The sequence below is a fragment of the Leucopleurus acutus genome (genome assembly GCF_964270905.1).
Source record: "Leucopleurus acutus genome assembly, chromosome: 12".
In the NCBI taxonomy this organism is placed as follows: Eukaryota; Metazoa; Chordata; class Mammalia; order Artiodactyla; family Delphinidae; genus Leucopleurus; species Leucopleurus acutus.
The window spans coordinates 24,213,613-24,231,287 of NC_139154.1; the positions used below are offsets into that span (position 1 = coordinate 24,213,613).

Sequence of the window (17,675 nt, forward strand, 5' to 3'; positions counted from 1 at the left end):
CGTTTCCTCGGCAGAAAGACCTTTCACTTCTTTCGCCCCCGGGGGTATTCCCCGGCGAGACCCCATTCGGCACCCCAGCCGACCCTGAGAGGCGGAACGGGACGAGCGGCGCACCCAGAGTGACGGCACACCCGAGGCCGCCGCGCCGGACGGGACGTCACTTCCGGGACGCTTCCTCGCGGGGCCTTGTGGGTAGCCGGCCGGGGTCTCCTGGCGACGATGATGGCGGGGGATGTGGGCGGTCGCAGCTGCCCGGATTCGGAGCTGCTGCTGCACCCGGAGCTGCTGTCCCAGGAGTTCCTTCTCCTCACCTTGGAGCAGGTGCGGCGCGCCGGGGCGGGCGGGCCTGCTTGGGGGGAGGCGCTGGGACTTGAGCTCGCCCCGGGGAGTCCTCGGCGGCGCCGGACACACCCGCCGCCGGCACGCCGGCACGCCTGCCGCCAGGTCGAGCTTCTCTCCGCCCCGCTCGGGCCGGCCGGGTCTTCTCACTACCCTGTCCGGGAGAGAGACGTCCTCAGAATATCAGGAACTCCCGGGAGTTAGGACTTACGTTTTTGGGTCCTGGTGACTCGGAAAGGGGAGTCCAGGCGACCCCCGCGGCCTGGATGTAAGCAAGGGCCTCCGAAGAGAGGGGCTGGGGTAGGTCGTAGAAGAACGGAAAAGACGGGTGGCGGTCCCCGACTGCCAGGGCTGGAGGGCATCGGAGAAATCGACTGTTCTCCACTCTCACTGCGTTCAAAGATGGGGAAACTGAGTCCCAGAGAAGTGGCATCACTTCTGTGAGGTCACACCGTTGGTAGATGGTGCAGACAGGCGAACTGGCTCTCAGTGCAGCGTTTGCTCTTTTTCAGCTGGTGTGGCCTCTGATAGCAGAAGAGAAATAAGACCAAAGAAGTGATGAGTTTTGTTCAAAGTGGTAGAGAATTACTGAAAGCTTTTGAAGGGGTTTAAGTAGCATGTTTTGTTGTTTTCCTTGTGTTTTTTTCCTCCCTCGGTAGTCTTCCTCTGGTTTTCTCAAGCTCCCCTGCGAAGTAGATTATTTTAGGGATGTCAGTTACCTTTCTTACCTGTGGTTCTCAAACTTTTTAGGTAGGTCACAGTCACCCCGGAGCTTGTGAAAGCACAGACTGCTGGGCTTCATATCCAGAGTTTCAGATTCAGTAGTTTGGGGTGTGGCCTGGAAATTGCCATTTTTAACGAGTTCTTGCTGCTGGTCCAGAGACCACAGTTTGAGAATCACTGTCCTGGGGCAGTGCTTCCCTAACTAAGGTGTTTATGGATTCTGTAGGAATGTTGTCCAAGAGAAGCCCTAGCGTTTCCCCGTTCTTTTGAGTGAGTACAGGTGACACTTGATAATAAAGAATGGTCCAGTATGAGAGATAAAAGAAGTAAAATTTGTGCTTTAAAATTTTGAAGAACAAAAGGAAAGGGGATCAGTTTATCAGAGGGCAGATTGGATTTGTTTTGTCAGTTCTAAACGCAAACGTTTCCAAGCCTTCCTGAATTGTTGAGCCCACAATCTCCTTTCCATCCTTATTTTCCTTCCTAAATCCAACTCTATCCGTAACTGCTCGTATGCGTCTGCTGTATGTTTTCTGTTGAGAATAAATCGGAAAGTGAGGTGATGCAGAGAGGAATAGTTGGACGATGACTGGGAGCCATTGAAAGGACTGGTACAGACATGAGGGGCCGCTTGTTCTAGTGTGTGCTGTTATCAGGACCATCATCAGTAAGGGGAATGCAGCTTCCATCCGTAGAGCCATTGAAGTCTGGGTGGTGAACTTCAGTTTAAGAAGCACTATTAGGGAAACATGGGGAATAATATACAGGGTGAGACCTCCAGCCCACTAATCTGATCATGATAGTAACACTCTAGATAACTTTTGAACAGGATGTAGTAATTGTTATCATTGTTTGTTTTCTTTTGTCTGGTCTCCCCAGAAAGTCCCTCATTTTCAGTTTTGTTCATAGATTAAGATGCTGCTACTGGAAATGGTCTTTATGCCTCCTGTGTGGGCTGAGCAGTGTGGACAGCTGTCCTTGTCGCACTGAGGACATATGACCGCTTTCTTAAGATGAAGCTGAACCAAAACTTTGAAGAGCTTAGTGTCTCTGTAATACTGTTTCTTGCAGTATCATATAGAATGTTAGGCATATGTCTAAACGTGAAAATGGTTTTATACTTGTAATTTAAGCAGTCGTGTTTTACCCTGGTAGGTGGGCAGTTGGTTAGTTATTAAAATGAGAGATGTTTTGAAATTACTTTTGTTTCCTTTTTTACAGAAGAACATAACTGTTGAAAATGACATGAGAGTAAACAAAGACAGTCTGACCGATCTTTATGTTCAGCATGCAATACCACTGCCTCAGAGAGATTTGCCAAAGAATCGATGGGGGAAGGTGATGGAAAAGAAAAGAGACCAACATGAGATAAAAAATGAGACGAAAAGGTACTTTTCCGTCGTTCTGGTTACCGTCTTATCTTATATGACTAAACAATTTTGCTTTTCTTTTTTCCCCAGATAAACTTAGGTAAACAATATTGACTCAGCGTCTGTTTATTGAGTACCCGGTACTGTGCTGTAGCCTGAATAAAACTGACAGAATTCCTTGCTCATATTTTAATTGGGAGAAACACAATAAAAAAGTAAAATACAAGGTATGCTACATTGTGGTAAATGCTAAGGGAGAAGCGAAACGGGGAACGGGATGGCAGTTTACCTAAAGTGGCCAGGAACAACTCCACTGAAAAGTGACATTTCAGTAGAGAGACCTGTAGAAAGTGGAGGGCAAGCCCGCGTCCCAGGCCGAACCTGAGAACCTGGTCAGGAGTGTGTCCACACGATGTGCCAGGAACAGCCCAGAGGCCATCAGGCTGGGCAGGGAGAATCAAGGGCAGAGCAGGGAAGGAGGGGCACAGGGGTGAGTGCAGGAGGTGGTCAGTCGTTGTAAGAACCTTGGCTTTGCTCTGAGATGAGAGCCATCGGAGAATTTTGAGCAGAGTGATGACACCATCTGATGTACATTTTAAGAGGTTTACTTTGGCTGCTGTACTGAGAAATGATTTAAGGTTGGGGGAGGGGAATAGGGAAACCACTTAAGGGGTTGTGCTGTAATTTTAGCAGCAGATGGCAGTGACTTTGACTGAAGTAGTGGACTTGGTAAGAAGCGGTTGGGGTCTGGATGTGTTTTGGAGGCAGAGCCAATAAGATTTGTTGAATTGTCAGAAAAAAGTGGAGTCAGATAAGACTCTGAGGTCTTCGAATAAAATAGAAATGAAGAGATGGTCGCGTAGCTTCAGGTACACTATTTTAAAGTTTTAAATTCCAGAAAATTTTTCAAAAAACCACAAGCAAATGAATTTCCTTTTATAAAGAAAGTTACATTTAACTAATCAGTGTAGCTGGTTAGTGAGGACCAAGCATCCTAAGATCCCTAAATGGGCTAATTATTTCTTTTCTTGTGTCTGTTTATCACAAGTGGGTACTATTGATTAATTGCTGAATTTCTTTTCAGAGCCTTACTGTCACAGGCAGTGCACTAGAGAAAGTGGGGGAAGATGGAGTGAGAGGGCTGGGTGAGGAGAGCGCGGGCTCTGAGTTAGTGGCTTTAATCTCTAGGTACAAAGAAAAATTCATGACTGATAGGGAGATCGTTCCCCAAGTCTGAGAATAGTTGAAGAACGTAACGTGTGCTCATCTGCGTATAGTCTTTTGGAGAACAGATATGTGTGCAGTGTCACTGTTGGTCAGGAACACATTCAGTTCAGGCTGAGCATCACTTTGACTCCATGGTTACAGGCCGTGTATTAGTGTTAACTGTTGTAAACCTGTGAATTATGCCGTGTATACCTTTAATTTATTTTTGGTGACTCTTGTTGAGAAAGTATTTTCTTCTTGACCTGCACATTCAGGCACATGGTTGTAAGCAAAGCTTTCAATACTGTTATGTTTTACTTCCTATGGTAATCCCTCTTAATTCCTCTATATCATTTTGGAAAGGGTCTTTGACTGTTTGTAAAGATCACAATTTGACTCTCAAATCAGAGCATTAAAGCTGGAAGGATCTAAGAGACCATCAGGCCTTTTTGAATTGCTGATGCTTTTCCCGGAGGAGCTGAGCTCCAGAGGGGCTCCGGTGTCCCCCAGGGCACACCACGCAGGCCCGGCTCTCGCTGCAGCGCTTCTCCAACTTCAGCGTGCTCCTGAGTCTTAGGCCGGCCTCTCCCCAGCCGGAGTGTTCTGCCCTCAGTCCTGCTGTCTGTTCCCCTCTGAGGTGGCAGTGGGTGGACATTGAGCTTGTTTTTCATCTTCTACCAAATGGTGTTCACTGGTGACCTAAGAATTGGTGAGTCTGGCCAGTCACCTAGGATCTGGGTAAAATGCAGATTCTGCATCGGTGCAGGTCACAGCCCAGGTGCTGCGTTTCTTTTGAGCTCCGAGATGGTGCTGAAGCTGCTGGCCCCTGAGCAGCAGAGCTGAAGTGCTCTTCCTGATGACTCAAGTTCTTTTAGCATGTTTATTTTAAATAAACAGATCTATGTTTAATTTGAGGTATAATTAATAATGAACAAATGAATGCTTTTATTATTAATCTTTATGATTAAGAGTGGAAGTTAGGTTTTCGGAAGCTAAATGTGAAGACCTGCCAAGTTATAAACTTAAAATTATACAAATGTTACAGTTACAGTTAGTTTAGAAGATGCCGTGGCTTTAAAGACCTTTAATGAATGGAGTAGGATGTCCTGTCCCGTTGTTTGTAGACTGCCATTATGGTAGTTTAGTATAGTTTTATAATCTGTTTCCTTTCTAAATAATCATTGGTACATGGGTAAGATAACCCTATCAATAGGATGGTGCTTTTTAAAAATTAAAAAAAAAAATTTTTTTTGTTACTAGGAAATCCTGTTTTAAGTTTTGGGGTTAGTTGGTGGATTGATGCTTTAAAAATAACTATGTACACATGAAAGGTAACTTTAAATTTTTGTCAATAAATATTTTAAACTTAAAAGCACTGGAAAATTATCATTTCACTTAAACTAATCATAGAAAACTGCATTTCTTGTAGCCCTATTTCCAGTAGTCCTACTTAGAATAGATTAGTCTTATCAAGAAATCTTTTTCGGTCATTGTTTTACCTTTGAGTCCCAGGGAACTGGTTTGCTGTCCAGAGGGTATTTTTCATGACACATCTCTCCGATTTCAGGAGTAGCACTGCAGACGGGTTTCGGAAAAGACCCCTCATCGTGTTTGACGGGAGTTCAACAAGTACAAGCATAAAAGTGAAGAAGACCGAGAATGGAGACAATGACCGACTCAAGTCCCGGCCTCAGGCCGGCGCTACCAGTAATGCCTTTCGAAAATTGTCAGATTCCCCTTCAGGTGTTTCACCCCTAATTTTGTCTTCCAATTTGCCTACGAACAATAGAATGGAACACAGTAATAATGACACTAAACAGAACCATGACTTAACGCATAGGAAAAGTCCTTCCGGCCCTGTGAAGTCGCCGCCTCTGTCGCCTGTAGGCAGTACTCCGGTGAAGTTAAAGCGCGCCGCTCCCAGGGAGGAGGCCGAGGCCGAGGCCGCGGTGAGTGTGGACAGGACGTGTAATCGTTCTCCAGCCCGGCAGTGATCCGGCTCACTTGTGCACCTCATTTCTCGTGTGTTTGAGCCCTGGAATCCATGATGATAAGCTAATGTTTCTTAAAGTGCACTCAGTTTATTTCTGCTTAAAATGTGTAAAGAGAGTGTCTCTTAGGCCGTTTTCCTAGATTTTCCTCACTTAGATCCTTTAACTATCTTGGAACTAAAAGAGAGAAACAGTCCTTTGTTAGCAAGGCTTAGAACATTAACTCAGTTGCCCAGGGTCACACATTTATTAAGTAGCATTTTAGAGCTTGACCTTAAGTCTGTTTTGCACTTACCTTGAAATCACACCAGCATCTCTAGGAGTTACCCCTTGCCTCCTCTACCCCTCACACGTGCCTGTCTTTAGAAGGCTGGAGTCTCCTCTGTTACGCTCTACTAGACCTAGCATTTGGATGCCTGGATTTCGTACGGCAGATTGCTGTAGTTACCGTGGTTTATTTTGAGTTTAATTATGAGATTTTACATATCTATTTATATTTGATCTTCCCATAGTCTTCTCAGAAAAGTGATTTCACTTTTAAACATCCAGCAGTTTTATAGCTTTTATTCCTTATTTTAGTTCATTCAGGCTGGTATAACAAAAAATACCATTGACTGGTGGCTCAAACAATAAACACTTATTTTCTACAGTTCTGGAGGCTGGAAGTCCAAAATCAAGGCGCTGGCAGATTCAGTGTCTGGTGAGGGCCCACTTCCTGGTCCAGAGTCAGCTGCTTTTCACTGTGTCCTCACATGGCAGAAGGGGCAGGGGAGCTCCCTGGGGCCCCTTATGGGGGCACTAAACCCCTTCATGAGGCTCCACCCTCATGACATAAGCGCCTCCCAAAGGCCCCGCCTCCAGGTACCATCACATGGGGGATTAGGTTTCAACACAATTCTGAGGGGACACAAACATTCCGTCCATAGCATTCCTGTAAGTATACTTTGGCTTTATTATCATCTTCAAGTTGTGTGTCAAAGGGAGCAAAACTCTAAGTGGTTCAGACCTTCTAAAATAGCAGACCTGGGGCTTCCCTGGTGGCGCAGTGGTTAAGAATCCGCCTGCCAATGCAGGGGACACGGGTTCAAGCCCTGGTCCAGGAAGATCCCACATGCTGTGGAGCAACAAAGCCCGTGCACCACAACTACTGAGCGTGCGTTCTAGAGCCTGCGAGCATTAACTACTGAAGCCCATGTGCCTAGAGCCCGTGCTCCGCAACAAGAGAAGCCACCACAATGAGAAGCCTGCGCACTGCAACGAAGAGTAGACCCCGCTCGCCGCATCTAGGGAAAGCCCGCGCGCAGCAACAAAGACCCAACGCGGCCAAAAATTTAATTAATTAATTAATTTTAAAAAAACCTAAAATAGCAGACCCTGGAGAAAGAAAGCTGCTCTGTATCTGAGCCGCCCAAAGTTCTCGTGTTAGTTCTTCACTGACTCCTTCCAGCAACCCTGTGAAGGAGGTGCAATAGCTTTTCCCCTTTCACAGATGAGGGCAAAGAAGCTTAAATAATCTAAGTGACCTTGTCCAGGTTCCAGAGTCAGTAAGTGGCCGGCCTGCAGTTTGAATCCAGGTCTGTGTGGCCTCAGCGGGCGCACTCCTGACGGCACCGTGCTGCCTCTGCCCTCACCCCGTCACTCCTGTGGGGCGAGCGGGATGAGCGGTCCAGACCGTGAATATTGGGATAAGAGTGAGCTTCGAGGAGTTTTTCCCCAGTCTCTTGGAAAGCATTTTTCTACCCAGAAAGCTTTTACTGTTTCAGAGGTGTGATTTTTTTCTCTTTTAAATCTTGTATTAAAGTCTTAGATTGTGAGGTTGGGAGGAGATGGGCTCGGCAGGGAGGAAGCAAGTTGGGAGCAGTCAGTGGTTCTCAACTCCGCATGTGCCTGAGGTCACCTCGAGGGGCTTCCAGAAAACCTGGCCAGAGCCGGAGCCTCGTCCCAGCCTCCTCCCGTGGCCGCTGACTGAGTCGGTTCTGCGATAGGGCCCAGGCCTGGGCATGTTGGTTAGTTGGTCAACTTTACCGTGGGTGACTCTGCAGGGTAAACATCTGAGAACCACAGCTGGCAAAACGGGAGCCCGGGGCTTGCCTTATTTCCTCGACTTCCCCACTAGATGGCAGCAGTGCCCCACTGTTTCTGCCTCAGTGGTCAAGCTTGGTGGTTTAAAATGTGCCTTTTGGGTATTCTCTGACATTTCTGCAAGTGTAAACTGACTTCTTCTCATGTCTTTTCAGAATAACCTGAAGCCCCCAGAAGCAAAGAGGAAGATACAGCATGTTACATGGCCTTGAAGGAAAGTTTCCAAAAACGTAAATATAACTGTAACTGTAGTTTTTCAAACAAGTTCACATTTACTGACAGTATTTACAGAGATCCTGATTATTGTGGAATTTTCTTAAGAGGTTTAAATTAGGTTCAAAAAAATAAAGTCCTTTCCTTTCCTTTTTCCCTCCTTTTCCTTCCTTTGGGGGGAAGAAATCTTGCCTTTCATGCTCCAATTAGGAAAGAATTTCTTTTTAAACAAATGATTTAGTATAAGTCATTTATATTGGCCCTACTCAATTAGCTGCAAGTCTGGTATAAAGCATTTGATGAATTTTAGGAATTATTCGCATTAGTCTCTTTTGGTCTTTGGGGAAATTTGAGGTTTTTTAAACTCGGATATTTTAGAAGTTCACAATTTTCATTTCTTTTCCCAAGCAAAAGAAAATAACAATTCATTGCAGTATTCTAGTGAATTCTGCCAGACTCCTCCTCAAGGTTCCCCGTGGAAAGCTGTTCAGAATATACAGATAAAATGGCTGTTCTTTAAGTGCTCATGTTGCCTCTTTCCCTAAAAATCAGAAGGGGAACCAGTGCTTGCTGTCGCTCCTTCCCTCTAATTGTGAATTGACTTCTTGTGAGTAGACCGGCCCAGCCCTTGGACGCTCCTGTCATGTGGCAGCTCTGCCCCTCTTCTCGCGGTGGCTCTGACCTCCCTCTCAGCTCCGGTATCACTCTCTCCTGGGAGCTTAATCTTTTCCAAATGAGGCCGGCTTCAGACTCTTCAGGGGAAGTAATCACTTTAGAGGTGGTACCTGATGGCAGAAAGCTTACAGGATAGGAAGGGTGGGTAGAATTCTAGAACCTGAGAATCCAGGAAGCCTGGCAGTGAGGGGAACTCAGCGCGTGTGCAGTCTGCAGAAGGGGGTTTGCTGAGTCGGAGGTCACGAGAGAGCAGCGTGGGGGCAGGGCCCGGCACCCGCGGAGGCACTGCTGAGGTTTCGTTGGTGTTAAGTGGTGTCACTCCAGTTGTGTAGCAGAAGTCAGGTTCACGAGTTCTCGTGTCCACTTGCTGCTGTGTATTTCTAACCAAGGCCAAGGGTACTTTATACTCTCCCCTCGTACGACTGATCTCCGAATGGGGTTTGCCTTTCAACACTTTTTAGAGCAATCCATTCCTTTTTTGATATGTTAAAACAAGCATTTTAGTTCAGCTGTTGAATAGCCTTACAAAAAATTAATTCAGCCTTGCAGGTAAGTACTGTACTAAAACTTTAACCCTACAGTTTTTAGCCTTTCTGCCTTTATCCAGACTATAAATCCATACCGGTAAGACGAAAATGAAAGACACTGAGTGTGGCATAAGTTGTTAGTGTTATGCTAAATTGTTAAATGTTTCGTTGTCTGCAGGGCTGATATTTGGAATATTGTTGAAGGACAGCCATAATCCTATACACAGCTGTGTGTTAAGGGAGCTTTTAAAAGTGCAGATTTCAGGGTAGAATGACAAATTATATGCTACATTGTGTTGTCTCTTCTGCTTCCATCTGCATTTCTCTCTTAGTTAAGAGAGATTTAGCCATTTGACAGTTTTAAGTCAGTGGAAACTTGTTTTTAGTTACTCAATAAAATTAATTTTTAATTTGTATATTTAACTTACAGAGTAGGTTGGTAATAACAGCTGAACTGTGTAACATTGTTGCTTCAAATTGAAGTTTATATTACGAACATTCAGAATCAGTGCTCATATAGCAGCATATTATTGAGCTATTTTGAGTTTGAAAAGTGGAGAAGCCTCAGCCCTGTGCTGTGTGTCACGTACACTGACATCCGAGCGCTAGGCCTCCTCGCGGTGCGCGGACACAGCTCCATGGGCCATGGTAGGGATCCGAGGTGGTGCTCTGTGAGCTTTAGAGCTTCCACGGCCCTGGTGTGAACGGCGCACACCTGGACCACCCCTCGCTCCCTAGCGTGGGCTCATCTGGCGGCTTGGAGCCCTTCCTGGGGTCAACGAAGGGCAGTTGGTCGAGTCAGGTGGCTCCCAGGGAATAGGCATGTGTCCACTTCCTGCCCTTAGCAGCTGGTCCCGTTCTTTTCTTCCTCCCCCGCTTTGTTCTCTGTTTTCCTTTCTCTTACTCTCCCCTCCCCCACAGCTCACTTTCTCTGCTCCTTCTCCGTCACCCTGCAGACCCTGAGCTCCAGGCTTAGGTTTACAAGTTGTATCGCTCGGCCCGCTTATCGCTGGGGCCGGGGCTAGGCGAGTGCCGTGCTTCTTGAGGACCGCAGACGCTGCTGCGGGGGTCTGCGAGTCTCAGGGCCCTGCGGCACCGGGCGCTGAATTGCCGCAGTGGCTCTGGAGGCGGGGTGGTTTACCAGGGCCCACTCATTGATCTGGGCGGCTGCCAGGCGCTCTGCAAGGCTGGCTCGACTACTGCTGGGAGGCTGTGGTATTTCTGCTAGTATTAAAATTCTTCATGATTGCAGTTATTGTTTGAAAGAGTGTTTTGGTTAACTTAAGTTTTGAGAGGTGATGCTAAAACTGATCTAGAGACTCATTTAATAGCAACAACCTGTTAAAAACTTACATTAAGTGAAACTGCCAGTGGATTAAATCATATGTATGTAAGAGCTTCCTTTGTTTACTACTGTGGGACCTCAGTAGTTCTGAGGCTCCAGAACGGTCACAGCGTTTGTAAGTGTTGTGCTCTTTCCATTAAATGCCTGTGCAGGTTTTGTAATTCGGTACAGAAAGGTTAACCTTGTAATGTACATTTTTGTATGTAAAAAGTCTTTTAAGGAGCCTTATCCTTATTTAAATAAAAGGAATAAAATAATTGAGTAGGTTTCTCATTCACAAAAAAATAAAATGGAAACACACTCTGTAGTGATTTGATCTCTTTCCATTTCACTAAACTATGTCAAAAAGTGTTGTTTATTCTTTATAGTACAGCCTTCTGTGCCTAGGTCAGTTGGGCTCAGCCCTGGTGCCAATAGTCCAGCCACGTCTTGGGCCTGCGGGAGGTGCTGGGTCGCCAGGGCAGCCTGCTGTACGGGAGGCCTCCTGCGCGGCTGACTCGCTGGCGGCCACTGCACTTCGTGGGATGGAGACACAGTCCCCCGGACCTGTCCTGTGGAAGCTTTCCTACCAGGGGGGCACTGACCAGAGATTCAGTCGAGGGGTTATTTGTGTTGGGAGTGATCTTGAAAAGATTAATGTTTTTTACTGGTATCTTACAGTTGGAGACTGAAGCTCTAAATTAACTAATTAACTTGGAAAAGCCTCAGGTAACTTTAATACCTTGAACTTAAAAGTAGATCTTTCATTTTTTGTCTGGACAGAAGAGACGAAAAAATCTCATTTCCATTTAGATCGTTTTTTACTAAAGTGCCCTTTGCTGGCTCACGTGCTCTGGGCTGTGGCGCTGAACTCGGTTGTCTTCCCTACTGTGGCAGGAGAGTTAAAGACGTGCGTTAGTAAGTTCCTGCTCAGTGAATGACCGGGAAGAAAATCAGTCATGAAACAGTTGAGGGATGGGGGGAGGGGGAGGAGTGGTTAGGGAGGGCCTCCGAGAAGAGATGATGCTTTAGGGAAGGTGGTTTTGGAAAGCTTTCAGGAAGAGCTTCCTGTTGGCGGTGGGTTTTAAAGGGCTGCATGGTCTTTGTTGCTCCTCCCGTCGATCCGTGTCCCCTGCTGGGTGTGGCCTGGCCTGGTAGTTTGTGTTAATCAAACTGGTGCTTCTCACTCGTGGAGCCCTGCAGCAGCCATGGGAAAAGGCTGTGGGAGAAGCGTGTCCCAGCCAGCACTAATCCCCAGACCTGGGACCGCTTGTCACCCTTCCCCACTTGCTGCCAGGTGAGACCAGCCCAGGCAGCTGACTCGGAGCCATGAGGGAGCAGAGTGAGGGGTGTACGAAGCCACTAGGTGTTGGGGTGCTTTGCTCCTGGCCCTGGATAACTCAGATGCCAGCCAGGGGCAGAGTGGAGCCCTGAGGCTGGACAGGATTTCACAGCAGAAAGGCTGGTGTGGCTAGGATCAGTGAGAGACTGGGGACGCTAGTATGAAATGACCCCAAAGCAGGGGGCCAGGAGCCAGGTTACACAGGACTTAAACGGGCCGTGTAAGGACTTCGGATTTGATTCTAAGAGCAATTGGAAGCTCTTTGTTAACTGTGTTCAGACTTAACCAAGCGTTCAGTTTAATCAGAAGACTGAAATAAGACTAGTTCAATAAGTATATATAATAGCCCTAAACATTTTTTTATCTAGTAAAATTATCTAAGTTTTTGTTTTTGTTTTAGCATATTTGAATTAAAATATTCATTTTAAAAATATGGCTAATAGAGCTTCCGTGGTGGCGCAGTGGTTGAGAGTCCGCCTGCCGATGCAGGGAACACGGGTTTGTGCCCCGGTCTGGGAAGATCCCACATGCCGCGGAGCGGCTGGGCCCGTGAGCCATGGCCGCTGAGCCTGTGCGTCCGGAGCAAGGGCTCCGCAATGGGAGAGGCCACAGCAGTGAGAGGCCTGCGTAGTGCAAAAAAAAAAAAAAAAAAAAAAAAAAGACTTAAGTACAGAAGCTGTAAAAACTGTAACACGTTTAAAATTTTTTTATTTTGATTGAGATATCATAAAATACTATGACTTTTAAAAGTCTCATACAGCTCAGTGAATCTACATATATATGTATTTATGAATATATGTATATAAAAAAACACTGTCCAGATCAAGATACAGAGCAAGGTTGGCAAACCTTCTGTAAAGGGTCAGATAGTAAAAATTTTAGGCCTTGTGGGCCATGCAGTACATAGATGAATGGCCATGGCTGTGTTCCAGTATAAATTTTTAAGAAAACAGGTGGTAGGCAGGATTTAGCCCGTGGGCCAACGATACACAGAACGTTTCTTCTAATTTGATAAAAGTCTTGCTTAATGTAAAGGATTATCAAAGAACTGTATTATTTTAGAGCCAGTCAGAAGTATTGTGCATTGCAATGATTCCACTGATAGAGGGTAGGTGGGTAGGTGCGGGGTAGGCAGAGGCAAGTTTTGTGTGTGGTGGGACCAGAGGTGGGTGTGACAGCTCAAGCCTTGGTTCACTTTCCAGATGTTTCCTTTTATCTTTGGCTTTCAGCGTTTAGACTGTGATGTGTCTGGGTATGGGTCTCTCTGCATTTTTCCTACTTTGAGTTTGTCATGCTTTGTGGATGTGTTTTTATTTTATTATTTTGGCTGTTCCCCAACCAGGGATCAAACCTGTGCCCCCTGCAGTGGAAGTGCAGAGTCCCAACCACTGGACCACCAGGGAAGTCCTGGATGTGTATTTTTAGATGAATGTTTTTAATTGAACTGGGGGGAAGTTTCTGGCCATTAATTCTTAACTATTTTTTCTGTCCCTTTTCTCTCTTCTCCCTGGTGTTCCCATTATGCATATGTTGGTTCATTTAGTGATGTCCACATTTCTCTGTTCATTTTCCTTTATTCTCTGTTTTTCAGTTTCATAATCTTTGTTGATCCATCTTGAAGTTCACTGATTTTTTATCTTCTCCCAACTCAAATCTACTATTGACCCCTCTAGTGAATTTCTTCATTCTGGCTAATATACTTTTCCACTACAGAATTTCCACTTGATTCTTTTTTTTTTTTTTTTTTTAGCGGTATACGGGCCTCTCACTGTTGTGGCCTCTCCTGTTGCGGAGCACAGGCTCCGGACGTGCAGGCTCAGCGGCCATGGCTCACGGGCCCAGCCACTCCGCGGCATGTGGGATCTTCCCGGACCGGGGCGTGAACCTGTGTCCCCTGCATCAGCAGGCAGACTCTCAACCACTGTGCCACCAGGGAAGCCCTCCACTTGATTCTTTTCTATCATATTTATTCCTTTTTGGTTATTCCCTGTCTGATGAGTGATTGTTCTCATGCACATTCCTTCAATTCTGTAAATGTGGTTTCCTTTAGTTCTTTGAGCATGTTTTTTTCGGTTTTTTTTTTTTTTTTTTTTTTTGGTGTTTTTGGTTTTTTGTCTGCGATGGGTCTTCATTGCTGTGCAAGGGCTTTCTCCAGTTGCGGCGAGCAGGGGCTACTCTTCATTGCGGTGCGCAGGCTTCTCATTGTGGTGGCTTCTCTTGTTGTGGAGCACAGGCTCTAGGCACGCGGGCTTCCATAGTTGTGGCATGAGGGCTCAGTAGTTGTGGCTCGTGGGCTCTAGAGCACAGGCTCAGTAGTTGTGGCACACAGGATTAGTTACTCTGCAGCATGTGGGATCTTCCTGGACCAGGGATCGAACCTGTGTCCCCTGCATCAGCAGGCGGATTCTTAACCACTGCGCCATCAGGGAAGTCCCTCTTTGAACGTGTTTATAACACACGTTCAGCAGTGTTTGGTTGGAGGATCTGTGTAAGCACCTTGAGCTAGTTAAGACCTCTGCTCTTTGCTGAGGAGCTCGTGTGGCTTGGAGAATGCTTTCAAGTCTGTTCATGTCCCACTCTGACTGCTCTTGAGTGGGTGGGTGCAGACCAGTCCATGCCCACAGTCTCCTGGCCTAAGTGGGAGCCCAGGACAGCTCTTCTCAGCTCTTTCCCCAATTCTTTCAGTTAAACTTCAGACCTGCCTGCCGTTTGGCTTTTTGCTGTTCGTATCATGGAGCCACCAGCCCCCTCTTGACTGCTCGCCACCAAGGTCTCTGTTGTTTTTGACAGTCCCCTCCGGCAGATTTCTCCATTCTTGGTACGAAATAGTGCCCTCCTGCAGAGGTTCACAGAGCTGCCAGTTCACAGAGCCTGCCTCCCCCCTGGGGCTGGACAGTGTTGACTTCTCCTAGAGTTAACACTCCTTCTCCCAGGTAGGTGCTGGGGAAGTGTCGGGGTGGGGGGACTGGTAGCCCCTGGTCTTCTCAGACTGCCCCTCTGGATGTGGAACCTCCACCGCATGAGAGGTTGGGGCCCCGGAATTCTCAGCCTGTCACCCCTGGGGCAGAGCCCTCAACCATAGGAGCCCTTCCCTTCCGGGCAGCACCAACCTGGAGCAGGGCTTCTGTCACGTGACACTGGGGAGTGGGGGTAGGGTGGGATCAGCTGGGGCTCAAATGCCACAGACTTCACTGGTCTCGTTAACATGCAGTCGAGTTTCCTGAATAAATGTTTCTCCATGTGCTGTATGCTAGGAACATTTTCAGAGACTTTACGTTATTTAGTTTGTATACAGTTTCCCCAGCTAAAGGGTTGTTCCACTGGGCAGAGGGTCAGCTGAGCCCAGCTGACCTGGGCTGACGGTGGTGCACACCACCATCCAGAAGTTCCTTCTCAAAGAAGTCAGTTCTTTGAGGCTGGGCTGGGCTGTTTGGATTCTGGTGGTTCAGCCAGCAATTTGTAGCGATTTCACACACATAACTTGGGGCTCTCTTTTCTAGAATTTTCCATCTCACTTTCCAGAGGCTGTTGGTCCCAAACTCTGGCCTCTGGTTCTTCAAGCTGGTGAGGCTGCAGGTTTTCTGACAGAGCTGTAGCTGCCCTTGGGGCCTGCCCTGGCCTAAAAGCCATAAGAATGGGAAACCTACCGGTTGTCCTCTTCTTCCAGGGCCCACGCCCCTCCAGAGTCCTCCTGCTGTGGGTCATGCTCCAGTATTCTCAAATTTTTAAAAATATTCTGTCCAGAGTGGTTCTAACTTGTGGGAAGATTATTCCAATAGGAGCTACTTACTAGACGTGGAAGTCTCCTAACCGCTAATTTAAGGTTGGATAATTTAACGCTGGCCGTCTAGTGTGCCCGTGGCTATCATGAGGGGCAGGTAAGATGCTCCATCACAAGATGTAGAAGGCTTTTACTGTTCTAAACACAGTTTGCTATTTTTATTTTCAAAAGCACATCTGCAAGAATGCTTTTACTTTTGTATCATAAAGTAGAAGCAGCTGGCAAAACAACTCACAAGGGATGGTGGGCGTTACTCGTTTTAAGCAAAGCCTCCAGCTGACTGTCCATCCAGAGGCCTGTCTCAGCCATGATCAAGGCTTTCCCGCACTGACCAGTGCTCAGGTCAAGAAACTGACTTCACGCATGCTCCGCACAGACGGGACTTGATTTCTACCAGATTTTTCTGTTGCAGAGCTTATCATTTTATCATATTGCATTGTCTTAGAAAACTGAAGACAGAAAGTCACAACGGTTACTATAAACAGAAGCATGCAATGCCCTACCTCATAAATTGGCTCAGTGCTTCCCAACTGTAAACTGCTCTTTCCCAGATGAGTTTACAGACTACTGCCAGGCTAGGGGCTCTGAGTGTTAATCTTTTTTTTACTTCTATTTGCATTTATTTCTTATGGCATTTATTCCTGGGCCATACGCTTTTGTCACTTCAGTTTCTTCTGGGATGCCTTTTTCTCCTGTGCAGCCGCCTCTTCTGCTTTAGGGGCAATCCACCCTTTTTCAGTGAGGCTCGTCCCCTGCGGCAGGGAGAGCTCATGTATGGGTTGAGCCCTGGAAGTCCTGCGCCACATCCTGGGGGCTTTGTTCACCTGGACGTGCTCGGTGGCCAGAGAATCCACATGCAAGCCCTCAGGCTCAGCATTCCTTCCTGCGCTTTTGAGCAAGTGCAGTGAGAATTCGGCTCTCTCTTTGGGCCACCATTTGGCCCGGGCACACCTACCAGCTCCACCATCGTAACGGCGGGATGGCACACGTTGCTTCTGTCAGGTGACATCCGTCAGGTATTCTGGTGGCTTTTTGGATGTGCCTACCCTTAACGGCCTGGGCGGTTTCACGCGCGTTCTTAAAGCGAACACGAAGATTTGAGCCTCTTGATTTGCACAATTTTATGGGGTTTTCTGGGTCAAGTGAGTAGCGAACCGTTTTTAGAGGTTTACTGGAAAAGAGTGTTATTCTGATGGCAGCGATCCTCTCTCTCTTTACTGTCTTTCTTTTCAGAAACACTCGCTGAAGTCTCCCAGGATGCCCTCAGTTGCCCGGGTGTTGATAACTACACGGGCGACCAAGATGTCATTTCCGGCCTCGAGGTGCCTGTGTGCCTCTGCACCCCTCCATTTACGGAGGAGAAGGCAGGCCACTGTCAGGTCCGGACCCGTGATGATGGGAGGGCACCGAGCTCTGTCCAGAAAAGTGACCCCATATGCTGCCTGCGAGGCCGTTAGCCCATGTGCGGGGCCTGTGTCACTGCGTCAAAGGCAGAGCACTGAATTCCAAGAGAAAGAAATTCCAGCTGAGACTTTCTCTTAAATAAAAGGTGTGATGCCGTTTCAGTCGACACCCACCCAGCCCGCCAGAGTGATGAGTGGCACCCGCAGTAGAGTGTTATTCGTCCTCAGAACCTGAATGCTGCATCACCACTTCACACTGCGCCTGGCAAAAGATTTTGCTCTGGGTAACTTTATTGTAAGCCAGACAATCTTGCTTCGGGCCCCGCACGACAGGAAGTTACACTGTTGTAAATACCAACTCTTCATTACCGTACGTAGCTTGGACATGTTCCAGTTCGTGACACATTAATTGCACTTACAAATTAAATATGCAGTGAAAGCGAAGCGTTTATAAAGGCATCACTCAGAAGGAGTTTTGCACTTTGATTGGCCTCGCCTGATTACAGAAACTCAAAACCCTCTTCCCGCCTCAGGCTTCCACGGCTTTTCTCCTTCTCTAACAGAATGAGCGCAAAGGGTAGATGAAGGGTTTAAACAGACGTGAGTAGCGCTGAGCAGCGCGGAGGCAAGTCCCCAGGTGGCTGGTGGAGCCAGGTGCAGCGTGAGCAGGGCTTGTGGGGGCTGCAGGGGGGTCGGGGA

The 17,675-nt window shown here is 47.2% G+C and overlaps 1 protein-coding gene across 2 annotated transcripts; it reads left to right on the forward strand.

Annotated features, from left to right (window-relative positions):
* The first annotated feature begins 202 nt into the window (after positions 1-202).
* Positions 203-17,655, forward strand: LOC309969783 (ashwin). Of its 2 annotated transcripts, XM_082851692.1 has the most exons (5): positions 203-321; positions 2,284-2,450; positions 5,206-5,587; positions 7,867-7,941; positions 16,807-17,655. In XM_082851692.1, the coding sequence occupies exons 1-4, from the start codon at positions 220-222 to the stop codon at positions 7,921-7,923; spliced, it is 708 nt and encodes a 235-aa protein (XP_082707818.1). In that variant the 5' UTR covers positions 203-219; the 3' UTR covers positions 7,924-7,941; positions 16,807-17,655. The 2 variants fall into 2 exon arrangements, with proteins under 2 accessions (XP_082707818.1, XP_082707817.1); XM_082851691.1 differs by lacking the exon at positions 16,807-17,655 and having other exon boundaries at positions 7,867-9,161.
* Positions 17,656-17,675: the final 20 nt, after the last annotated feature.

What these genes read in the sequence shown, in the direction of transcription:
- LOC309969783 (XM_082851692.1), top strand. Translation starts at nt 220, where the DNA reads ATGATGGCGGGGGATGTGGGCGGTCGCAGCTGCCCGGATTCGGAGCTG. An exon ending in ATAAAAAATGAGACGAAAAG is followed by an intron (nt 2,451 to 5,205) that starts GTACTTTTCCGT and finishes CTCCGATTTCAG; the next exon opens with GAGTAGCACTGCAGACGGGT. An exon ending in AGGCCGAGGCCGAGGCCGCG is followed by an intron (nt 5,588 to 7,866) that starts GTGAGTGTGGAC and finishes ATGTCTTTTCAG; the next exon opens with AATAACCTGAAGCCCCCAGA.